General features: G+C 40.3%; 1 protein-coding gene across 2 annotated transcripts in view; it reads right to left on the bottom strand.

Annotated features, from left to right (window-relative positions):
* The window catches only part of RYK (receptor like tyrosine kinase), an 85,761-nt gene extending 61,440 nt beyond the window's left edge, over positions 1–24,321 (bottom strand). For both annotated transcript variants that reach the window (XM_032869665.1, XM_032869666.1), the window contains exon 1: positions 24,078–24,321. In XM_032869665.1, the coding sequence (XP_032725556.1) occupies positions 24,078–24,306 (229 nt within the window). In that variant the 5' untranslated portion in view covers positions 24,307–24,321. The remainder of the gene's footprint in view (positions 1–24,077) is intronic.
* Positions 24,322–26,828: the final 2,507 nt, after the last annotated feature.

Below are 26,828 nucleotides of genomic sequence, written 5' to 3'. Positions count from 1 at the left end.
AGGTAAAAAGTTTTTAAAAAATAATTTAAAGTGATCAACTTCCGAATTTAAACTTAATACATCTTTCACAGAGAAATAAAGAACTCTGTTTCTAATAAATAACAATTGTAATGCTATTACTGGTGGTGGCGGTAGTAGTAGTAGTAATAATAACAATAGTAATCATCACAATGATAATGTATAAATATTTAAGTTTTCCAGACACAGTTCAAAGTATCAAAAACATCTATGGGTTCTGTAAATTCAACTCCCTATAAAGCCAGATGAAAAAGAGCTATAAAAGCAGAAAAGAAATAAAAAACAAGAAAGCAAACACATCCTCAAGCCATGCATGTAGTCCTTAATAATTCATGATTTTAGTCCTACTAAAAATTCTCTGAGTTCTTACCTCTCATAAGATGAGACAGGGATATGGCCAATTCCCTCTCCAATATCCTAGGGGCATCTGCTCTCCCCAAATTGCTCAAGGTCTCTCCAATTTTACCAATTCAAACTCTAGACAGAAACCAAGGTTCCTAACTAGAAAACATTTTCTTTGAAGACAACAGAACAATTTTTACACAACACTCCAAAAGAAGGTTGAAAAAAGACTAGAGTCTACTAACTTTCTCAAGCTTCAAAAACCTATTTGGAACTCAACCTGTGCTGGCATGCTTATTACCCTATTCATCCATCCATGACCCTCCCCCCCCCTCCCCATGACTCTTTCCTATACTGTCATCCCCTAAAACCACTGGGACTTTCACCAACTTCCTCCCCTTGAGGCATAGCTGACCCTGTAGAGCCTTGAAGGACTCATTCTCCCACCCTCAGTGGGCATTGCCCTGAATCTCTAAAACCACTTCAGATGTTTACTTAAGTACCCTTATCAAAAGTCCTGTTACCTTTCAGATATATACCACCAAACTATGCCACCTTCTAGTCTTCCTAGTATTTTAGCGATCTCATTCATTGAGGACTCTGGAACCAGTTTATAAAATTTCTATGCATCCTTATTCTCTGACTATGGCAGGTTCCCACTGTCCTTGAGACCAGCGCACTCTTCAACCTGTCCTTCAATGTTCCTTTTGTTCCTCAACTCCCAACAATCTTCTCCTGTAACAAAGCAACCCATTTCTATATAGGGGCAGTAGCAATATGTAAACTGCTCTACCTCTAAAATCTTGAACCGTAACATCTCAATAACTAATAGCTCTTCAGCTCTTTCCCTTCATTGTCACAACTGCTGTTTTCTGGGCTCATAAGTTCTCCAGTATTCAAAATCCTCTTCTTTCTCTCATTTTATTATACCAATCGTTTCTTCATTTTCTTCTTAATGGCTTCAACCCCAATTACCTCAATTACTTCCTTACTAATATTCTTAATTTTCCCCCACCAACCTACGTAAGACATGCATACCCAACCTTAAAAAACTGCCATTCTTGAACTGACCTGACTTCCCTACCCTCTGTCTTCTCTGTTGCTATAACTGAGTGCTGCATAATCCCAGATGAAGCCATTCCCACACATGAAAGTCACCACAAAATCTATCTTCTCCCCTCAACAAACAATATCCATAAGCGGCTGACAGTTTGGAGTCCTAGGATCCATATCTATAAATACTTAATGGCCACCAAAATAAATTGGAAATTTTGAAATTTACTACTCTAGATTAAGGTATTTAAATTCTAATGTGATCATTAAACAGAGCTGATGTTTTCCGACTACAGATTTTGAAAACATTTCTTTATCAAATTAACAAAAATAGTCTGTTTTGTCATAAGATAGGTTCCTATAACACCAATTAGCTTGTAAGTAGTTATTAAATAAAATAACAACACCAGTATAATACAAAAATTATGATGGTTCACATTTGAATTTTCCCAGGCAAGGGGAACAGAATTAGGAGGTAAAAATTTTAACTTCCTGTGGAAAACTAAAAGACCCTCAATCAGGCTCAGCTACTGCTAAGCAGGAGCCCTCTCTGCCCTATTTTAAGAAAACTAAAAATGAGCACCTGCACCCAGGGCTTCCTGCTCAGAGGAGCACAGCCAGCCTACACAGTTCCTGGAACACAGCAAGCTGTACTTCCTCTTGTGCCAACCTCTATGGCAGTTCCACTGGCTTAGAAATCTACTTACAGGGGCGCCTGGGTGGCTCAGTTGGTTAAGCAACTGCCTTCGGCTCAGGTCATGATCCTGGAGTCCTGGAATTGAGTCCCACATCGGACTCCCTGCTCGGCGGGGAGTCTGCTTCTCCCACTGATCTCTCTCTCCTCTCATGCTCTCTAACTCTTTCTCTCTCAAATAAATAAATAAAATCATAAAAAAAAAAAGAAAGAAAGAAATCTACTTACATCTGCACTATCTCAAGACCATACAGACCAGCGATTTCCAACCTATTACATTTTAATATCTTTTAACTCTCCTCTGAGGCAGCCTCAGCTGTGCGAAGTGGTTTGACTGGGCTGTCCAAGTTATCTCATAAGGTACCAATTATACTTTTGTTAGTACCTGGTTTGAAAATTGCAGAGGTCTTGAATGGTCTGCCTTTAACCTTATTTTTCCCGTAAGTCCTATTATTTTTAGTGAACAGGCAATCCTGAAGGGATTTTTTTTTTTTGGAATGCATTTGATGTTGTAACAGAAACGTTTATATTCTTTAACTATAATTCTGAATTTAGCATACAGCAAGCAATTTGTGAATATATATCAAAGTTTTACAAATATTTATGCTCTTTGACCCAGTCATTCCACATCTAAGAATCCACCCTAAGGAAACCAAATATAGATACAGATTTTTATGTATGAAGGTATTAATCAAAACAATATTTAAAATTGGAGAAAAGATGGGGCACCTGGGTGGCTCAGTGGGTTAAGCCTCTGCCTTTGGCTCAGGTCATGATCTCAGGGTCCTGGGATTGAGCCCCACATCGGGCTCTCTGCTCATCAGGGAGCCTGTCTCCCCACCCCCTGCCTGCCTCTCTGCTACTTGTGATCTCTGTCTTTCAAATAAATAAAATCTAAAAAAATAAATAAATAAAAAGAATAAAATAAAATTGAAGAAACAAAAATAAATGACCAGCAACAGAGCAGCAATCAGTAAACTATAATGTTATACATCCATAACAGAAAATAGTTTTCAAGAGTTTCTCTTTCTTTTTTTTTAAGTTTCTTTTTTTTTTTTTTAAGATTTTATTTATTTATTTATTTCTTTGTCAGAGAGAGAGAGAGAGAGCGTGAGCGAGCGCACAGGCAGGCAGAGTGGCGGCAGAGGCAGAGGGAGAAGCAGGCTCCCGGTTGAGCAAGGAGCCCGATGCGGGACTCGATCCCAGGATGCTAGGATCACGACCCGAGCGAAGGCAGCCGCCCAACCAACTGAGCCACTCAGGCATCCCGAGTTTCTCTTTCTTTGGAGAAGGAAAGAGGTGGTACCTCAAGCCAATTCACCCCTTCAATCAAATCTCTCCCTGTTCATCTATGTGATATATTAGGCTTCCCCTTTGAAGACAGGTTTTAGTGGCTAAAAAACACTAAGAAGTCATGAACAGGACTGTTACAAATACATTTTAATAAATTGGGTTTTGCTTAGACTGCAACATAAAATAAAAACAGGAAAGATACAAACCATATACAGCACATTTTTAACAATCTGACACCTAGAATAAATCATCCATATAATAAGCGTTAAATAAATGTTCAGTGAACTAAAGTTAAATGTACATGTATACAAATGATGTGTGTACTCCATTTCTCAGAGAAGAAGGGAAATATCCATAAATATTAATAGTGATTGATTATAAATGGTGGATTATGGATTATTTTTTATTGTATGCTTTCATTCTTTTTCTTTTCTTAAATTTCCTATGAAAGTTAAAGTGGGGAAAAAATGGTTTTTAAAAACATGTTTAAAGAAATACACATATATCTATAGCAATTCACTGAACAAAAATCCAGTTACTGCCTAAAGTAATCCATGAAGGTAAGAACTAGATAGAAAGGCTTCAAGAAATGAAATTCAACAAAAACCACATTGGAAAAGATAGTATCTTTGATATTGTAATATTAACACTAGTAATGATAAATTATTAGTGACTAAAACACCTTCCTCTTTCCCTTAAAATACCCAGATATACCAAAAGGTAAAATCTGGTAAAGCATTAAGAACTGGAAAGAGAAGATCAAAGAATTTTCACATGCAACACTAACAATTGGGCTGAAATGAGAAGAAAATCCTTGGAATACCCATGCTCACTATCTGAATGACAATAATACAGGAAACTCTGAACATGACAGGGAACGCAATAAAGCATTATCTTTCGGGGAATAACAAGCAGGCTGGAAATTCTATTCCAAGACAAATTTTCATCAGATGTAAAAAGCAACAGATTATGAGAAGCCCTCAGAAAGTAGACCAATTATACATTCTTTCACCCCCCCCCAAAAGTTACTCTAAAACATTAAGATATTAATAACAGTTTTATTTTAAACAGGAGATAAAGAAGCATTGTATACTGAGAAGAGGTATAATTCATGGCAAAAGTATTATAATCCTGAATCTTTACAGCTCTAAACCACAATGTCAAGCATACAAAAATCCTGGGGCACCTGGGTGGCTCAGCTGTTAAGCATATGCCTTCAGCTCAGGTCATGATCCCTGGGTCCTGGGATCCAGCCCCGCATCGGGCTCCCTGTTCAGCAGGAAGCCTGATTCTCCCTCTCACACTCCCCCTGCTTGTGTTCCCTCTCTCACCATCTCTCTATTGCTGTCAATTAAATAAATAAATAAAATCTTAAAAAAGGAAAAAAAGAAGGGTCCAAAAATCCCCAGATATTAGAAAGACAAAGAGAACCCAATGGAAATAAAACCTTCCCCAAATATTAGAAATATAGAGAGAACCCAATTTAAGTATAATCATGGTACAAAACTATTAGTCTATGATTGATACTAGCATATAGGATATATAATTTATTATATATATATATATATATATATATATACACACATACACACACACACACACACACACACACACATATATATATACAGCTATAATTAATATGATAGATATATAGACACACCAAGAAAGCACTTTATAGGAAATTCAATTCTTTCAAAGGATCTGTAAGAGACTCAGAAAAAGTGATCAGCCATAAGGAAAGCGCAATCAGTTTTTTAAAGCAGAAAATGTACAGGCCACAATCTGGCCACAGGGCATTAAGAAGGAGGCAGGGAGGAAGGGAAAACTTAACACTACAAATTGTGAAGTATTCTCTACCTCAAAAAGTTACCTCTATATTCTTAACCATTACATAAAAGTTCAACTACATTAAAAAAAATGAGAACATGGAAAAAATATTGAAAAGATATTTACCAAAGATTACCAAGGCATGGTAAAATAATGTGTATTTTTCTTCTTTATGGTTTTATACACTTTCCAAATAACAAAGTATGTTTTTACCTTGATAGTCAGAAAATATAATTAATGAAATAGAAGAATTTTCAACAAGCTGATTTTTGGAAAAGATAAAATCTGTGGAGAACATCATGCTTTGTTTTTTAATATACTCTTTCTCTTTCCTTCCCCATCATATGTTCGCAAATTTTTAAAATATTTTAATTTTTTTATTTGAGAGAGAGCAAGAGCAAGAATAGATGGAGAGGGATAAGCAGACTCTCCACAGAGCAGAGAACCTGATGCAGGGTCCATCCCAGGATCCTGAGATCACGACCAGAAACAAAGGTAGATGCTTAACTGAATGAGCCACCCAGGCACCCCTTACAAAAAATTTTTTTAAAGAAAAAGTGAAAGAGGGTGGAGCCTGTGTGGCTCAATTGGTTAAGGGGCTGCCTTTAGCTCACGTCATGTCCCAGGATCCTGGGATTGAACACAGCATCTGGCTCCCTGCTCCATGGGCAACCTGTTTCTCTCTCTTCACTGCTTATGCTCTCTCTTGTGCACACTCTCTCTCTCAAATAAGTAAATAAAATCTTAAAAAAAAAAAAAAAAAGAAAGAAAAAGTAAAAGACAAATGAAGATGGGATCTAGATAATTAACTCTTTTCTAACTGCTACCAATTATTAGTTTGTCAAATATGACAAAAGCAATTAAATTCAGTCTCAAAGCAAAAGTAGCAGATGACAGGAGTTACAATTGTCTGCAAGTGATGTGGTAGGCTCCAGAGGTGAAGTGGGCAACAGGGAATAGTTAGATAGGCAACAAGGGAAACCATCTATTCAGTAATGCTTTATTGAGCCAGTCTGCAGCAAGCCAGGAAATATGTAATTCTAGGAGACCAGGACACAGAGCCTGGTTTCAGTAGAAGGGAGCGATTGAGAAAGAAGGTTGGTGTGCCCTGGTGAGAAAAAGGAAGTTCCAAGGGCTAAGAAGTGGACCTGGACCAAATCTAAAGTGGCCATATTTCAGTGTCTTATTTGGAAAGTAGACCTGGGAATTAGAACACCAACATGGTCAAATGAATAATAGCTGAGAAAAAAATCTGGGCAGGTTTTAATATCCTTTGGGATAAAGAGAGAGAAATAAGAACAACTCAGGGTATGAAGTTATGAAGGATCACCTTATAGAAGTCAGGTGATTCCAACAACCCTAACAGGTCAAAGATCATATAAGTAAATATCACTGACCTCAAAAAGGAAGAGCATGCGGAGTCACGTCGCGGTCTTTGGGCAAAACAATCAAAATAGTAAAGGAAGGAAGTAATGCATGATAAAAACTGGTCCCTTAATAACAATCCAAAAAGGAAATTAAGAAAACAATTCCATTTACAATAGCATCCAAAAGAATGAAGTACCTTACAATAAATATGAACAAAGGTTTAACAAAGAAAACTACGAAACACTGCTGAAAGAAATTAGACCTAAATAAATGAAGAGTCATCCCATCTTCATGGATTGGAAGACTCGCTATCATTAAGGTGGCAATACTACCTTAAGGGATCTATCTACTGGTACAAATTCTATCAAAATTCTAATTATCTTTTTTTTTCCTTTAGAAACGGAAAAGCAGATTCTCAAATTAATATGGAATTGCACATAGCTCCCAACAGCCAAAACAATCTTGAAAAAGAACATAGCTGAAGAATTCACAATTCCTGATTTCAAAACTCACCACAAAGCCACAGAAACCCAAACAGTATGGTATCAACATAACAACAAACATGTAGACCCATGCGGTAGAACTGAGAATCCAAAAATAAACCTACATATTTCTAATTTACTGATTTTTGACAAGGATGCCAAAACCAATTAATGAGGAAAGAAGAGCCTCTTCAATAAATTATGCTGGTACAACTAGATAACCACACACAACGGAATGAAATTAGACCCCTACCTCATACCATATATAAAAACAATTCAAAACAGATCAGCAACCTAAATACAAACAGTTTATGATCTTGAATTTGTCAATGGGTATGTCACTAAAAGCATGAGAAACAGAAGTAGATAAACTAGACTTCATAAAAATTTAGAACTTCTATACATCAAAAGACATTATCAGGAAGGTGAAGATAATTTACAGAATGGAGGAAAATACTGCAAATTATGTGTCTGATAAAGGTCAGGTATCTACAATATACAAAGGACTTACTTGTCAACAACAACAACAACAAAAACCTCAAAAAATAGGCAAGGGACTTGAGTAAACATTTCTTCAAAGATACACAAATGGCCAAAAAACATATAAAAAGATGCTCAACATCATTAGTCATTAGGAAAATGCAAATCAAAACCACCACATGGTATCATTTCAGACCCACTAGGACAGCTTTAATTAAAACAACAAACAAAAAACCAGAAATAGGAAGTGTTAGCAAAGATGTGGAGAACTGAAACCTTTATACACTGCTGGTGGAAAGGCAAAATGGTTCAGTCACTGTGAAAAACAGCTTGATGGTTCTTCAAAAAGTTAAACATAGGGGCACCGGGCTGACTCAGTCAGCAGAGTATGCAACTCTTGATCTCAGGGTTGTTAGTTCAAGACCCAGGTTGGGTGTAGAGTTTACTTAAAAAAAAAAAAAAAAAAGAAAAGAAAAAAAGAAAAGAAAGGTTAAACATAGAACTACCATATAGCCCACAATACCACTTCTAGGTATATATCCAAAATTGAAGACAGTCAAGTACATTTATACACATTCATACCAGCATTATTCATAATAGTAAAAATGTGAGAACAGCCCAAAAGTCCATCAACAGACAAATGGATAAACGAATTTTGATATATATATATATATATAGCATGGGGTATTATTCAGCCACATAAAGAATGAAGTACTGGTACATGCTATATGTGGATGAAACTCCAAACCATTAGGCTACTAAATAAAAGAAGCCAGACACAAAACTCTCACATTGTATGAGATACAATATATAAAATACCCAGAATAAATAAATCCATAGACACAAAATGCAAATTGGTGGTTGCCAGGGGATAGGGGAAGGGGGAGGAAAAGAGTGCTTTATGGGTAGGGAGTTTTTACTTTGGAGTAATGGAAATGTTTTGGAATAAGAAGTGGTGGCTGTACATGGTACATGTACTAAATGTCACTGAATTGTTCACTTTAAAATGGTTAGTTTTATGTTACGTGAATTTCACCTCAATAAATGAAAAAGAGCTGGCCTCTTCCTGCACAAATGGGGAGGGAGTATAATAAAATTGGCTTTCAGTGACTGGAAAGAATTATGAGGAAACTATCACAAGAGAAAATCAGGTCTCAGTTAAGCTGAAGAGATAAGAGAGATTATGAAAAGAATCAGAAAGGACCTCAAAACTGAACTAGAGCTCTGCAAGATAAAGTGAAAGGGCCAGCAGAAAAGAGAACAGAGCAGGCAAAGTAGAGTGTGTTGAAGGATATAGGGGCTGCTGGAAGATGGACAGGAGTAAGAATGGACAGCCACAGACTGAAGAGGTAGCATTTTGTTATTTTAGTAAGTGTAATTTTTCTGTTCTAATAAAGAACAAAGAACATTTCAGCTGTTCGATTACACTAACCAGACTTAAATTTTTCACTGCCAATTCCAGCAAAGTAGAAACGTTGCTCTTATTGGAAATGATGGCATTTGTTCATAATTTTATTTTTTTAAACAACCCAAATTCCAAGCAAAGAAACCAAAGCTGTTTCCCAAAACTCTCAACTCTCATTAAAAAAATGTCATTTTTCCCTATACAATCTTAAGTCCAAACTGTTGGTTTTTTTTGTTTTTTTTTTTTTGTTTTTTTTAAGATTTTACATATTTGTCAGAGAGACAGCACAGGCAGGGGGAGCAGCAGGCAGAGGGAGAAACAGGCTCCCCACTGAGCAAGGAGCCCAGTGCAGGACTGGATCCCAGAACCCTGGAATCATGACCTGAGCCAAAGCAGGTGCTTAAGTGACTGGGCCAGCCAGGTGTCCCTTAAGTCCAAACTCTAATTCAAGTCTTGTGTCCCACATGATCTGGCCTGTCTAGCTCAAGTTCAAATAATTCAACAGTTCAAAAAATTTTCTAAATGATTTTAAAAGTTAACTATTGGTTTCTCAAGGCCACAACAACAACTGAATAGTGCCAATGAGGAAACCATCTCCCTTTATAAAAGAGCTACCTTCAATAGCACTTAATAAAATACATTCTAAGGAGCTGTTCACGCATCTGTCTTCCCTATTACCCTGTACACCTCACAAGCAGGGCTGGGGTCTTAAGAGTATTTGTAGCTATTCAAATGTTAGATGCACAAATGGCAGCCTGCTGATAAACAACTACATCAAAGATGAACTTTAAGGGAAATGATTTTTTTTTTTTTTTTTTTTTGTCAGAGTGAGCGAGCACAGGCAGATAGAGTGGCAGGCAGAGGCAGAGGGAGAAGCAGGCTTCCTGCTGAGCAATGAGCCCGATGTGGGACTCGATCCCAGGACGCTGGGATCATGACCTGAGCCCAAGGCAGCTGCTTAACCAATTGAGCCACCCAGGCGTCCCAGGGAAATGATATTTTAAAGAAAACATCCGGAATCAGTTAAGGCAGGAAAACAAAAGTGATGTAGTGGAAACAGAGCTAAAGCAGAGATTTTACAAATAAGTAACTGAGTGAACTTTGGCAATCAATTATTTAACCACTTTCTCTAGGCATCAATTTTCTCAACTATAAAACAAGAGAGTTAAACCAGATGAGGTTAATGTCCCTCTCCAGCCACAAAATTCTATTATTCTATGATATCATCTATGATTTCCAAATGTCAGCAAAACCTCTATTAAATTCTATGATATCATCCAGTTTCTAAATGCTAGTCAAAACTCAAGTAAGACATTTATTTAGTCAAGTTAATCTAAGTTCTGAGTATAATGTAGAACATGAGCCAGAGGAAAAAAAGCCAACATCACTTACTATGTATGAAACCGCTAAATACTCTGTATTTTAATCAATGCTGGAAGAAAATAAATAAGGCGATCTTATTTCAAATATTCCTGGTTTATGGAAACTAATAAGCTGAAATAGATACAATAAAATAATTTGCCCATTAGAATCTAATAAATCTAGCTATAGTCAAATTATAACTAGGAAATTGGCTGAGACCTAATGTTTAACTATACCATAAGACAAGGAATTTACAAATATTAGACTAAAGGAAAAGGGCATCCTTTCCTCATAATTTAAAAAGAAAAAGCACATAAATCTTCAATCTCTGTAGCTGTTTATACCATAATCTCTTATAAATAAGATTTTTCATGTAATCCTCTACCATTTCATCGTTTTCCTCCAATCTTTTCCTACAACCTTAAGCATCTCCACAGAACTCAACTGAGAGCATATACATGTACACAGAGAGAGTAGAAAAATAAAAGTGAGCTTTGAAGAGAAAAAAAAACGGTATGCCCGATTAACAATAGAAGCCAATAGTAAATATGCTCCCCCTTTCTCTTTCTCCAGATTACCTCCTCATCTCCTGCCTAAAACTGGCCTCCTGGGAGGAAAGGCAAGCAGGCCCGCCCTCTTGGTCCCTGAGGTATCGCTAAGGAGTAAACTTCACAAAAGGGAATCTCTAGGTCCTCCCAAGGAAAAGCCAAGCATCTGCAATCACAGGGCACCTTTCCTTACTTTGCCGCTTCAGAAAATAAACATGATAACACGGCCAAAATCAACAGTCTACTTAAAAACAATCCACTGAAGTGGCTATTTGTTGCCACTGATTTAACAGATTAGGAAGCTACAGGATGCAAAGATGTATTTTACAAAGCACCTCTCCTCCCCTCTCCTCCAGAGATTATGTTTCAGAAAGTAGCTTTCGATATAATTCCATGATCCCTGAAAATGGAAGCCCAAAGCTATCCATCATAAATATGTGCTCAGGTTTATTTCTCCAGTACCTGTGATGATATCACCTGTGTGGAATCAAAGGTAGAGTAAGGTCACTTTTGATTTCACATGGATGACTCAAATTATGAATGTCACCTTCCCCATCTGAAAATACTACAGTAGATGAAAATACTATAAGAAATTATAAAAAGAGGTAGACACTAAAATAGAAGATAAAGGACAAGATTTTGGGTCTAATCAATATATTTGTCATCTAAAAAAAAAAAAAAATCCATAAAAGAATGCCTCCAAAGATGTGATTTGGAGAGGTGATAAAAGTGCTTCCCAAATCCTTCCCAAATCCTATCCCAGGAAAACAAGAGATAAAAACAACCCGTAATCTCTAGCACTATAGCATAACATATGAAGCATGCCCTGCCATAACACTGCAATGTTCCAGTATCTGGTCAAAAGATACTCTAGAAAATAATTTATCATTGGTTCCTGTCTTATTTGAAAAAGAAAATAATCTGACCAGCTCAAACATGCACTGCAGGTACAGCTCTGTAATAGAGATGTAATAAATTACCATTTGATGTGACCATCAAACTTACTTCAACTTACTTCATAACCAACTCCTATTAATAACTCAGAGTCAAAGGGCTCAAAGCACAATGGAGAACTCACAAACGTCACTTCTCCCTGCCAGCAACTTGCATTGCAAAGTGCTAACTTGAAGTCCAGTTACAAAGCTACACAAATTCTCTTCTCAGGCAAGTCACTCTGCTAGAGAGGGATATCCATGAGGGATATTTATCTGTTTTATTAAAATATTATCTATTTATTAAAATATATTAAGCCCCTAAAATAAGGCCTAGTAAATTGACATCAGTAAATAATTGTTTGGAGCTTGAGTTTTAAGCGTTGTTAATAAAGATAATCAATCACCCAAGTTAATGTCTAAGTGACCTCTCTTTCAAACACTCTATGATTTTAGTTTTCAGCCAAAACCATGCAAATCTCTCACCAATAACTAAAATAAATTGTTTTGATGATTATGTAGCATTTTCACATACATTATACCAACTGTGATAAAAGACATCCTGTTGTAGTTGAAAAGCATCTCGTCTTATATATAAAAAGAAACCAACACTCACATTAATATATATGCCACAAAATGAAATTAAAACTTAAAAATGCAGAATTCAGTATTGTTCCACACCACATTATCTACTATATTCCCATATTTGTGCACATGTGCATACACACATATACAAACCATAAAATGTTTTTCTTTAATTTGGACTAAATTCTCTTTTGACAAATAATTTGTTAGAAAAGATGCAAACAATCATAAAGATAATCCTTGACTACTTCCACTTCTAGATAAGATAGAATATTAGGACCAGACTAACTCCCTTTCTGAGATAACCAAGAACCATAGAAAATATGAGAGTTCAGAAAGACAAAGACAGCTGGAGAAGGCAGGATGAAGTACCACAGAAGAGAAAGCAGCACAGAATACTTTAAAGATCTGCAGACGGTTGCCCTCCAGTCTTCAGCTAAGTACTGATCAGAGGATGGATAAGGAAGCTATACAAGGTCAGAGAAAGGATAAAATGAACAAACCTACTTACATATGATCTGGAATATCACTTGTTCCCACCAGGGAGACTAGAAAACCTCGTGATTCACACAGGTCACCAGAGAAAGTACACAAAGGGGTCTTAACTGAGTAGTGGGGAACAACTAGCCTACAGAGCATTGCTCCTGTCCTACCTAACAAGTTCAAAAAGCAAGGTCAGAAGGACCACACTGCTGCCAAGTAACTCAACTGAGCTCCGGAACAAAACCCAAGAATATTTATAGGAATACAAAAATATTCAGCACCTACCAGACTAATAATCACAACGCCTGTCCTTTGCTCAAAAGCTACCAGGCATGCCCCTCCCCCAAAGGAAAATACATAAATGAATAGATAGATGATAGATAAATTGGAACTAATCCAGAACTGGCACAGACATTAGAATTCGCAGAGAAGAACATTTAAACACTATTGCAACTGTACTTCAAGTGGTCAAAAGCAGAGACATGAAAGATATAAAAGGATACAAATCAATCTTCTACAGGTAAAAACTGCAATGTGTATGATGGAAAAATGCACTGGACAGAATTAAGAGTAGCTTAAGCATTTCAGAAGAGAAGATGAGAAACTACAATTCCCAGCTTTTAATAACTGGAAAAGGTTTTCGCCAGAATCTCTCTTGAATACTTTCCGTCCTTCAAATGTCCTGCAGACCAGAAGCCGGCTGGGAGCTGCCAGTCAAGCTTTGGGGTGGCCTTAAGTGCAGTATATGGGAAAGACAGAACGTGGTAGGTATAGTGATACTGATTTGTTTATACAGAGTGTAGAGCTATGGAAGGCAAGATGGGGGACACCGTACCCAGAGAGAGGGCTACAAAGAACAGAGATGGGAAGATTAGGCAACCTCAAAGAAAATAAGGTATTAAAAACTAACTTACTTAAACTCCCATTCATAAATATGAGTAAGTCCAGCCCAATTTCCCTCTTGGATAATAACTCAGAAGGCAATGGAAAATGATAGAGAATGAAGACCCCATAAGGCATAAGACAGTGAATCTCCCCTAAAAGAAGTATGATTTATTCATTCACTGAACTTTTACTGAACATCTACTACATGCCAGGTATTGTTTTAAGTGCTGGGGATATAGAGTGGAACAATAAAAAAGGTCTTTACTCAAACAGAACTAACTTTTGTATAGGGAGAGACAGAAACAACAAAAGTATGACATGCTTAAAATAAAACAGGGTGATAAGAACACAGTGGCACTGGGGGTCAACCCTAGGAAGGTAGGGCTCTCTGAGGCAGTGACATTTCAAGTTGAGATCTGTAAGCCTCCAGGCCTGTAAAGATCAGGAGAAAGTGTGTGAGGCAAAGCAACCATCAAATGCAGAACCTAGGGTGAGAAAGAGCTTGGCACCAGAGGAATTAAACACACGGGAGGTGAAGGGGGATAAAAGAGAAAAGAGGTGGCAGACAAGAGTCTCCATATAAACATTTATCCATAAATTAGAAAGATCTGGGGGCACCTGGGTGGCTCAGTGGGTTAAGCCTCTGCCTTTGGCTCAGGTCATGATCTCAGGGTCCTGGGATCGAAGCCCCCCATTGGGCTCTCTGCTCAGCGGGGAGCCTGCTTTCCCCTCTCTCTGCCTGCCTCTCTGCCTACTTGTGATCTCTCTCTCTCTGTCAAATAAATAAATAAAATTTAAAAAAATCTTTAATCAGAAAGACCTGAAACAGCATAGATACTTGGTACTTATGAACTGTTAATTTCTTAGGTGTGATAATGGTTATTATAAATTTTTAAGTCCCTATCTTTTAGAGATACACACTAAAAAGTTTTTACAAAAATATGTGTCTGAGTTTGCTTCAAATAATCCAAGTGAGGAATCAGGGCAGTGAGGGCAAAGGAGTAGATTAGGAAGTGGAGAGATACAGGCCAAAAAAAAAAAAAAAATTGGCCATTAGTTGATAATTGTTGAAGCTGGATGATGGGTGCACATAGGTTCATTCTATTACTATATTTTTGAATGTTTGAACTTTTCCATAATTAATACATTTTTAAAAGCAAATTTATTTCAAATAAATCGGGATTTGGGGGGTGGTAAATTTATTCTATATGATACAATGGTGGGCACATGATACTATACATCTGTTAAAACTCATACAACACAATTAAGTGAATCTTAATGTATGCAAATCTTCAAAATTTTGTGGAGGACGTCAAGGAATACCAGGATGAAATACAGAATGTAATATGCCCACTTCCAGAATCAGCTTTTGTGGGACACAAGATACAACCATAAGCTTTCATCAGAGGTCCCTATAAAGCCCCCAAAGTCTAAGTCAGCAGAGTACACAAAATTTAATACAGCTGGGTATCCATGCCTTTGTCTAGAGAAAGGCCAGAAGACTTTGACAAAATGAGGTTGAGAACCACTGATATTTCTTTTGCCAGCAACTTCCTAGCTGATAACTGAGTTACTATTGCTTGTAAACTAAATGGTAGTATTTCACTGCCATCATCTGCTTTCCTTGCAAGGACATTATTACACAGCCATTAGCACAAGCAAGTAATAAATACCCTCAGTGAATTTTACAACTCTGAAAGAGTTCTGAGAGGTATCTCCCCCACACCGCCCAAAACAGGAAGGTGGCAATCCTTTTACAATACCATATTTCATTTAATCGAAACTGCACCATTATTTTTTGTGCCACTAAGAAAGATAAAAAAGAACTGTCAATTAACTGATGACTCACCATTGATTGGAAAATGGTTCCAATTTCAGAGATGTTCAAACATGGGAAAACTGGACACCTTATAATCAGTGAAACATGACATTCAAAAAAGGTCATGAGTTGAGCCCCATCTCTGATCTCCTAAATAAATTGCTCAGGAAAGGTCTAGGAATCCATATTTTATTTAAGCCCCTTAGATGATTCCAGAGATAAGGACTAAGTAAACTGTTAACCTTCAGAGGCAGCACAGAGAGAAAGTATGCACTTTGGAGTCACAAAGCCCCAGACATCTCTGTGACCTCCTGTGAATTCTGTAATTTCCCAGAACCTCAGCTTTATCTATTAAAAAAAAAAAAAAAGGAAAAAAAAAAGTCAATGCCACCTACTTTGTATGGTTGATATAACAAAAAGAGAACACATGTGAAGTACTTGGCATATAGCAAGAAGTATACTAAAACACAAGAGGTATACTAAAACTAAAACATATTTATATAAGAATGTATTTCTTTATAAACAAGACATAACATATTTATCTCATGAACAAGCATGAGACCTATGAAATTACTTTTCAGAAACATTCTACCACTCAGCAGTAACGCTTGCTGGGCACAGTAAAAGAACTGTTCACTAAGTATTTATTATGTAACTCAGCAATATACACACACTTGTTTAGGCACATCACATCTTAAGAGGTCACACATAAATGAGAGTTGTTTAATAACATTTTGATCAGAAAATATTATACCTGATTTGCATCAACAAGGGTGACACCAAAAAAGCACTTTTAAGTATAATATAATTTCAGGGTAGCTAAAGGCTGTGTTTTACGTCTAAGTATTTGCTTTGTTTTGTTTCGGTAGGCACAGCTGGCAAGTTTTTTCACAATACTGGCATAACTGCATTAGGCCACAAAAGTAATGCCATACAACTTCTCAATTCAGGATGCTCAAAAAATTTCCCTCAGATTTCATTTGTTTCTAAAGTGACCCTTAAAATCCAAACAATGTTTTAGGCAGCACCTTCAGAACTGACTAGTCAACTCAGGATGTGACTCATAGGGGACAGGTTTAGCCATAACTGGACAGAGTTCTCCCACATGTGTAGCATGAAGAAGGGGAAAAAAAAACTCAAAACCCACAATTGCACAATGTCTCAGACTTGCTCTCTGAATGAAGAACACACGGACTCAAATTAATGCTGCATTAATGCCAACAACCCCACCCAAAATGCCCAGGGTTAAGAGTCTGCTGCAGGGTGCTAACCGACTTCACCAGCAAGCACCCCATACCTCTCAGGTTATGCCAGACGCATCAGTAGAGAGAACCCTCTCACTGCCCTCCCCCATGAAGCACTTGGCCTGAGGTTTAAGAGGAAAGAGAGGTGCTGGGAGGAGAGGAACACATGGCTCATTTTATTTTTCTTTTCCTCAACCACCTCCCAAATGGAAAGAGTCCCTCAGTTCAGCAGCCCAAATCTGAACCCTGGCGTTGTAACTCCTCTCTTTGCTTTAACGTCAGGTCTCCTCCACTAAGTCTTTTCCAAACTCCCTGCACATTCCTCACAAATCCATCCCACTCCTTCACTACCCTAGTTGATCCCTCTTATCAGCACAAGGCTGACTTTGTCCCATTCCCAAATCCAGCTTGTCTTTCTCCAACCCCCTTTCCACTGGGGCCAAAAGTCATCTTTTCTGAAACCCAGTCCTGTTTGTACAATCTCCTTTCCTAAATTCTTCCAAGAGCTCCTCATCACCTACGAGATGAAATTCAAACTCCTAATCCAATCTCGACCTACCTCCCAGCTTTACATTCTGCCACGCCCTGGCTTTGCCAATTTTTCTCATTTTAGCCACATTAGATTTTTCCTACTTCCTGATTTCACACCCATCTACTTTCATACATCTGTAGCTTTTTCATGCTGCTCTCTCACTCGGCAAGAACTGCTCCTCTTTTCTGTTTATCAAACTCATCCTCAAGAGGAGGCTCAAATGTCTCCGTTCCTGGAACACTTTCCCTAAACGCTCTACGGCTCTTTCCCCTTCCCCTTTCTAGAGTTGAAAGTCATCACTCCTACAATAACTTACTTATGTCAGTGAGACTCTTAACTCACTGTTACAGTCCTCATTATAACTGTTAGTCTCCCGTCCAAAATTTTGAGTTCCTCAAGAAAAGGAGTTTAATAATTTTGAGTCACCATTTTCTACGACAAAATATGATTGGGCTTCAAAGATTTTTACTGGACTGATCTGAGAAGCATTGATCTCAACTTGTATTTAACTGATTTTAAATAAGATGTGAACAATGCTTAACTCTTGCAGAGGGTATTTACTTTAATAGAAAAGCAAGTTACGCCAAGTGAGTATCTACTGGGCAGGAGGCATAGTCTATTCTTAGAAGACCCCTGATCCTTACAGAGTCCCTATCACTACCACCACTGCTGCCATTTCCAGTTTATACAATAGCCCTCACCCCTCAGCATCTCGCTAGGAACAAACTGCTAGCACTGCCCCAGCCACATACAAGTTTCACAAGCCCTGGATTCCAGGAAACTCAATACTATTAGAACTATTATTAGGATACATGGAATTACGTATTATTATCTAACATGGGAAGATGCAGATTATGGTCAAGAACACGAACATGTGGCCACAGGCTTTCAGATTCTACTTCTCGAATGTTTTGGTTAATCACGGCTCCTCCAGAGCTGACAAAGAGGCAAGATGGATTCTGGATTCAAGCAGGACTGAGTCAAGAGGGGACCATTTACTCACTGCCCAAAGGCTCCCAAATCAACATCCTCACCAGTAAAAATGGGGAAATACATGACTACATTGCAGCCTGTTAAGAAGAGTAAATGAGAGCAGTGAAACTGGGCTTGGGGACACAAGTAATGCCACATGGAGAGTAAAAGTCCCTGTGGCTTTTGGAGCCTCTGTACAGATAGACTTCCATCAGGACTATATGCCCCACAACCAAGGAACTGGGTTAGCTACATACTTCCTCCAAGTCTGTTTCCTCATCTATAAAATGAAAATAACAGTATATACTTAAAACAGGAATTACCTTTGTGCCTGACAAAGAAAGGCAAAAGACTGCTACCTGCCAGCAGCATTCTAAAAAGTTATCAACTACTACTCCTAAATATTATTACAAAAAAACAAAAAACCTATTACACATCAACAGCTCTTCAATACTCAAAGCCCAGGGGCGCCTGGGTGGCTCAGTGGGTTGAGCGTCTGCCCTCAGCTCAGGTCATGATCTCAGGGTCCTGGGATGGAGCTCCGCACTGGGCTTTCTGCTCAGCAAGAAGCTTACTTCCGCCTCCTCTCTGCCTGCCTCTCTGCCTACTTGTGGTCTCTCTCTGTGTTAAATAAATAAATAAAATATTTTTAAAAAAAATACTCAAAGCCCTACCTAAACTGTCATTTATATATTGCAGAATGACCACTGACCTTTATCCCCATTTCATCCCCAAACTCCTCTGAATGATACTAATGAAATCACAAAGACATTAAACCACAAAGAGAAACAGAAAGGGAAAGAAGACAACATAATATACACTTCAACAAACTTTTCCAAGAGGGGAGTCATTGCACCTCAGGACCCCTGAGGCACCAAAGGCCAGCCTGAGGCTCAGGCTTGACAAAGGGGAGCATCTAAAAGGGGTGGGCCACCAGATCCAACAGAAGACCCTAAGTTTTTTTCTGAAGAAACTGAACCACAGAGGCAGGAGAACTGTAAAGGGAAGTCAAAGTCTACAGCTTGAATGGTGGCATCCTTCCTCAACCAGATAACCCAAACCCAGGCAGCCAGTGTATTACCAAACACATCAGAGGCAGGCTATTCAAAGTATCTTCTCTGCAGACGCTGACTGTTCTCAGGTAAGATGTGAAAGCGCGGATCTGTGGGGTAGAAGCGCAATGAAAAGTCTACCTGTACTTGAAAGGAAGTCTCTAGACCACCACCAGCACACAGTCTCTCTCCTGATCAACTTAACTGCAGACAGCCAAGGATGATCAGATGTTTGTGATCTAAACAACCATAACAAGAACCCTGAAATGAACAAGCACACTGGAGGAAGCAGAAGAAATATTAAGAACATATTAAGCACACAGAAAAAATGAAAAATACTTATACACACACCTCAAAGACAATACATCCATAAATAAAATGGAAACAGAAAATGAAATTAAGTGGAAATGAAAATAGAGAAAAAGAGCTCCTGAAACTTAAAAACATCATCATTAAACTTTAAAACTAAAAGTTTAGAAGACAAAATTGAGACAATTCTTACCTACATACTTTCTACCTCCAAATACAAAGATATAAACAAGAGGCAGCATAGGTTAAGAGTATTTGAAGATCAATTCCAGGAGATTCAGTAATCAAACCAATAGATGTCTCAGAAAGAAACAACAAAAAACGAAGGGTAGGAAATTATCAAAGTAAGAGACATTTTGGAAAACTGAAGAATATGAGTCTCTAGATCCAAAGTGCCTAATAAAACAAGACAGACAACAAGCGAACAGAAGGAAGGACCCACACAAAAGTTTATAAAATTTCAGAATGCCAGGGGTGCCTGGGTGGCTCAGTCAGTTAAGCGTCTGCCTTCAGCTCAGGTCATGATCTTAGGATCCTGAGATTGAGCTCTATCGCTTTCTCTCATGAGTGGGGAGTCTGCTACTCCCTCTCCCTCTGTGCTCTCTCTCTCAAATAAATAAATAAAATCTTTTTAAGAATAAATTTCAGAATGCCAAAGAAAAAGACCCTGAGCCTTAATAAAAACAGAAAAATAAAAACAATCAGATGGCTTTGAGTTTCTCTTCAGAAACCCTTAAATCCAAAAACAGTGTGAAAATGCCATCAAAATTATGGGAAAAAATACACTTTTTGCCTACTATTCTAAATGTAGCCAAATTATCTATAAAGGACCTATAAATCATCTATAAAGCATCTAGGGTAGATACCTTCAGACATGCAAAGCCTCAAATAATTTACCTCCCATGCATCCCTTCTTAGGAAGCTACTGAGGATACCTGTTAGCAAAATGAAACAAACCAAGAAAAAGAAAACAAATGATTCAGGAAACAGGCTCCAAGGCAGGAGAGAAGGGAACAGATACCACAAGAAAAACAATCCTACTGTCCAGACTGGAATAAGAGGATGGAAGGCTCCCAAGCAGGGAGTCTCTAAGATGAAACCAAGAACTGAGAGATGATTTGTGCTACCTGGAAAAAAAAAAAAAATCAAAAGGCACTGAACATATTTCTTGGGGTATTTGAGGAATGTAGCCATAGATATATGAAAAACTAATCAAAAAGTTGGAGGCAATTATTTGCTCCAGGGAAAACATAAAAGTATAGGGGGAAAAAAAACCATAACCTGGTATCACTATTTAACCCAGAAGTGAGAAATAAGGATATATGCAACAATGTAAATACTGATTGTTGGTTTTACCAAAAATTGTTATGTAGCTATACCAAGACGACCAAAGAGCAGGGCAAGTGCTCAATTATGATATTAGGCAATCAAATGCTTATTCTACATTAATTTCAAAATATGAAAGTAAAAAAACAGGAAAATAAATAAATAAATAGAACTAGTATGAGATGGTCACTTCCACTGGAGTGTAGCACCTGAAGGATAAAAGGGCCAAGGGTAGGATACTGCTGTGTTTTATGTTAAGCCTTTTAGCACTATTTGATTTTTAAACTGTGTACACGTATTAATTGGATTAAAACAACTTATTTTCATATCAAGGGCAATTAGTTCAATTTATGAAGCAGTCACTATCAAGTTCATTTATAAGTTTCTTTTATTTTTTTAAAGATTATTTATTTATTATTTATTTGACAGAGAGAGATCACAAGTAGGCAGAGAGGCAGGCAGAGAGAGAGGGGGAAGCAGGCTCCCTGCTGAGCAGAGAGCTCAATGCGGGCCTCCATCCCAGGACCCCCAGACCATGACCGGACCTGAAGGCAGAGGCTTAACCACTGAGCCACCCAGGAGCCCCTATTTATAAGTTTCTTACTTGGAATTCCAAACTCATCGTCTTAGAAATGTTATAAAATGATGATTAGTTTCCCAGACCAGCTTTCAGAGGCATTTAACCTATAATGATGCAAACACACAGTACAAACTATTCTATCAAGTAGTCTTAAACACTTTATTAGAAACGGCAGTCTGAGAACTCAAGATGCCTGGTACAGGGGCACCTGGGTGGCTCAGTGGGTTAAGCATCTGCTTTCAGCTCAGGTCATGATCCCAGGGTCCTGGGATCCAGCCCAGCATCCGGCTCCCTACTCAGTGGGAAGCCTGCTTCTCTCTCTCCCACTCCCCCTGCTTGTGTTCCCTCTCTCACTGTGTGTCTCTCTCTGTAAAATTAATAAATAAATAAAATCTTTAAAAAAAAAAAAAAAAGATGCCTGGTACATATCTGAGTCTTACCCACTTGTTCTTCCCCACCCAGGAGCAGCCAAGGAATACTACAAAGGTAGAGTGGATGAAGAAGATGGGCCAAATCTGGCAAGGAGAATCAAAATTTAATAGGTCAACTCTATTTGTATTAGAAAAAATACCACTGGAAGTTCCTCATGTCCCAGAAGTTGATCGGTGAAGGGCTTGTCCCTCCCTGCTTCCCAATTGCCCATTCCTGGGCAAAAGGTGGATGCTCATCAGTCAGGTGACAAATACATATACATTATTTCAAGTATTAATTAGCAAACAAAGTCTTCATTAGATTTAATAAAACTTTGTGGCCTACGTCAACACTATGTTTAATTTTTTTTAATGATTATAAATTGTGTGACCTTGAAAAGGCTAAAGCCTCACTTTCTTAAACTCTAAAATGGGAGTAATGGTATCTACTTAACGGGGTCACAAGAAAATTAGAGGAAATGATGTGTATAAAACATGCAGGGGCCAGTAAATGGCAGGCCCTCAATCACTGTCAGCCTCTGGCTGTTCCCTATCCCCTACTCCCACCTGGCTGGTTTCTAACATGCACTCTTTTATGTAAACAAAGTCACAAATTATATACAAGCTTTTTAACCAAAAAACCTTTAAAAACCATGCAGAATGAATTAATATTTTTAAAATAATTATGTGACAGGAGTCTATTTGTAAGCATTATTTTTCCTTAACTTTAGTCTTGTGCTCCAAGTATTAACATAATTTTCAGTTTTAATTCATCTCAACTAAATTTAGCTAATTCAACTAGACTAAAAAGAGGATTAAGAAGGGCAGAACATTACAAAAACACAGCATTCTTCTTTGATTAAAGACTACAAACCATACATGTAACAATGTCTAAACAAGACTGCTAAAAGCAATACCATTCCAACATTGAGTCGACTTCAAAAAAATCTTATAAACTTAAAAAAATAAAACTAAAACTTACAGAAAATGGATGATTTAAAAAAAAAAAACAAACCATCACTCAGATGTACCACAAACCTAAGATTAAATAAATGTTATTTTGTGCCACAACACACAAAAGAAAGCCTAACGCACAAAGAATATCTAGGTATCCTTAACTACCAAAGACTTTCCCATTTGGGGCCATTTTTATCAGACCTTTCTCTAAGGGCTCATTTCCAGAATCCACAGTCTCAGCACAAAAACACCATTATTTTTCAAATTAATTCCCCAAACGACAAAGCTAATTAGGTGGAAGAGAACAACCAACTGACCCAAAGCTAGTTCTCCTTTCCTTACAAGGTATTCAGAGTAGGAGAGTGGCCCTGAAATACAAATCGGTCCACAGTCCAGCACATCCAAGACAAGAACCGAAAAGATACTGAAGAAGTTAGCAGATCTGCTTCCCAGAGATTCACTCTCCATTTAAAAATATGCTTATCCGTCACAAGACTTGGAGACTGCCATGAACATGCAGTGCCCCTCTAACCTCTCCCCTCCCCTCATCTCAATTTTAAAAACAAGTATGATAACCAGAAAGTGAGAGCACAGTATTGTGGCCTCTACTGGGGCATCAAAACCACAGCCAGGGGTTAGCAGGCTTGGTCTAAATAAAACGTGGACTTCGAGATATCCAAAATCCAGGGCCCTACAATGACACGCCTAGGAAGGGTCAAAGGAACTTGATGCATCACCGAAGAAAAGTTTGGGCGCTTTGAATAGGGAATAGAGCGAAAAGCCTAAGAGGCTGCGGGGAAGACGGAACCGGGTGGATTCCCGGTTTGTCGCGGCGGGACAGCAAGGACGTAGGGGGTAGGCCGGAAGGCTGACCCCGTCCGGCGGCCGGGCAAGGACCACACCTCCTGGCCAGCAAGGCAGGCAAAGGCCGGGGCCCCGAGACAACCCCGGGTGCTGGGACGGGGCAAGGCACGGGGCAAAGGCCGGGGCCCCGAAACGACCCCGGGTGCTGGGACGCTACCCGGCCGCGGTGCCCGCTGTCGGGCCGGGCCGCGGACGGCCGGAAACAGCCGGGGTCGGGCCCGACCTGCCTACCCCGACGCAGACGGCCCCACTCACCGATGAGCCGGCGCACCTCGTCCTCGCTCAGGTAGAGGCTTACGCTGGGCCCCGCGGCCGCGGGCGACAGCGCGGGAGGCCGCGGGGCCGGGGCGGCGGCGGCGCCGGGCGCGGGCAGCAGCGGCAGCAGTGCGAACAGGAGCAGCAGCGGCGGCGGCGGGGCCCTGAGGCCGCGGGTCCCAGGGAGGCGGCCCCGGCCCCGCGGCCCCGGCCGCGCCGCCCCGCGCATGGCCGCCGCCGCCGCCGCCGCCGAGGAGGAGCGTTGGCCGCCCGCCGCGCCGCCGACACCCACCCCCGGCCCCGAGCCCCTCACAGCCCTGAGCCGGGGGCGGCCGTCCAAGTCATCGCGCCGCCGGCCCGTGGCAGCCGGACGCCGCTTCAGACCGCCGGAGCGCGCCGCCGCCGCCGCTTGTTCGGCGGCATCGTCTAGGGCCGGGGGCTGGCCGCGGAGGCGCGCCCGTGCGCGCCGCCGCCGCCCCGAGACCGCGCACGCACGCACCGTCAGCTCCTTGCTGGCGGCGGCCAGGCTGGGAGCGCTTTGGGTTTCCAGTGCTGCGGTCGGCCGTGGGCTCTCTGGGCACCCTTTAAAAGGAGCCCGTCCTCGTCCCATGCTGTCACCAGCCTGATGTTTGTTCGCCTGTTGTCTGTAACACACGCCTTTCCCCACGCGCGACACAAAGTCCAGGCAGTTAGGCCCGGGCCGCGGCTGCCACTGAGTGGGCTCCCCAGATCCAGGATAATGCCTGGATGCAGCCGCTCTGGTAGCAACAGAGGAACCTGATTTTTCTTAGTGAGAAATGGTGAAAAATAGAAAGCACCTTTTATCCCTCCTATCGGAGGTCACCATTAAGATTTCTGTGTCACTTCCCATGGGTAAATACTGTATGCATTTATTCTCCAAAAAGATCCTGCTCGGCGAACTTTAGTAACCTTACCCTTAAACGTTACGAATTCTTATTTTTACAGTCGTTCTGCGTCCCCATTATCAACCCTCATCTGGGGTTGTTAACCTGTGGTGTGCAGTAGTGTGTGTCTGTGTTTCTCTAGGTACGTTTCATCATTTGTTCTACCGAGTTCTGGCCCCCTAAAGAGGGTAAGAATCGCCGATACACCTCGGCTTTTCGAAACGCTGCCGAATGAGCGAGCCCATGCGCGGACCTCCAGGTCTCGGGGTGCACTTATGTGAGCACCCACCGTCGCGCTCACACTTGCTCCAGGTGCTCCCCCTCCTGGTTGGGACTGCGGAGCGTCCCTTCCTGGCCGGCTCACCTAGCCCCTGCGGGCAGGTCCGCGCCCTGACCCCCCGCCACCGACCGGCCCCGCGCCTCACTGCGCAGTTGCTCCCGGAGCAGGCCCAGTTTCCCAGCAGTTGCTGCTCCCGCAGGCAGGCCCTGGGAGGGTGCTTTTTGTTTTTTTGAGGCGGCTATTTTTATCCTCCCGGGAGGGTGGGGGAAGAGAGAGACTGATGAGGCGGGAAAGTCCTGGAACTTTATTTTCTCCTTCTCTAGTGAGAGCGATGGATTCCATTTAGAGATCGGCAAGCCTTGATTTGCCAAGCTTCAGCCCCAGAGTTGTGTCCATCATCCTACAGGAGGAGGCTGAGAGGAAAGTAAGAGCTGAGGAAACGTGCTGCCCCAGAGAACGGTAAAAAATCACAAAGGTCAGGAAAAAGCCTTATGTTGGGGCAGCCGCTGCTACCTATTGGGGGACCAGCGCTGTTAAGAATAGCTTGGGGCTGGAAATGTGCTGTGTGAACAAGGATGTCAATTCAGACAGGAGGCATTTTTTTCAAGGATGTCATATTCCCTACATTTTTCAAAATGGCTCACAGTCCGCAAGGGAGTAAGCTCCTGTCTTGAAGGCAATCTTCTCATATCAGTGACTTCTTGACTGTAGTCTGCGTCGCAAACACAGCAGAGTGGTCAGTCAGGCCTGGCTGGGCTGTGGTACTTATTAATTGTGTGACCTTGGGAAAACTAAACCCCAAGCCTTGGTCTCTTCATTCATGAAAGAGGGGTGATAATGCCAGACTCACAGGGCTTTCCGTAGAATTTAATTGGAGAAGATGTGAGTAAAACCTCCAGGCAAAGTGTCACACCCATTGTTATTGTTATTATAATGAATCTCTTCCCTATAATGACCGTTTCCTGAAAAGTTTAATCACCAGTTACCAACAAACCTTTGAAACCAGAGATGCTGAAGAACTTCATTTCATACATCACCATGCCTGGCATAGAGCTGAGCTCAGTGCATCACGCTTGGTACCCGGACACAGGGGTAAGGAAGATGCTTCCTTGAGGACGTGTGATAAACACATGTTCATTTCACATTTTCATCAGGGCTGTGAAGAAAAAGTTGATGGTTCTCAAAGTATGGTTCCCAGACCAGAGGTACTATCACAGGGCAACATGTAGAAATGCAAATTCCTTGGCCACACCCCTGACTAATAAAAGTATCAATCTCAGGGGGTAGAAACACAGAGAGGTGGTATATAAATTTCATTATTTGTTCTAAAGAGTCCCTGTCCCCCAGAGAGTATCCCAGGCCCTTCAGGTGATACTAGCCACTCTGTCAAGAAAATCTCAACTCTACGGGCTCTCCTTTGGGTTGTTGTAGGCCTCACTGGCCTCCCTGCTTTCCCCTTACTCCTTGACTCATCTAGTCCATTCTCAACATAGCAACCACAACTATCCTATTATACACAACCAAATCATTTTGCTACTTGACTCGTAAGACTGCTGAGGGCTCCCT

This window comes from Lontra canadensis, unplaced genomic scaffold (assembly GCF_010015895.1).
Source record: "Lontra canadensis isolate GAN:19392208 unplaced genomic scaffold, GSC_riverotter_1.0 scaffold38, whole genome shotgun sequence".
Classification (NCBI taxonomy): Eukaryota; Metazoa; Chordata; class Mammalia; order Carnivora; family Mustelidae; genus Lontra; species Lontra canadensis.
The sequence above is the reverse complement of the archived record's forward strand: the minus strand, read 5'-3'. Positions and strand labels throughout refer to the sequence as shown.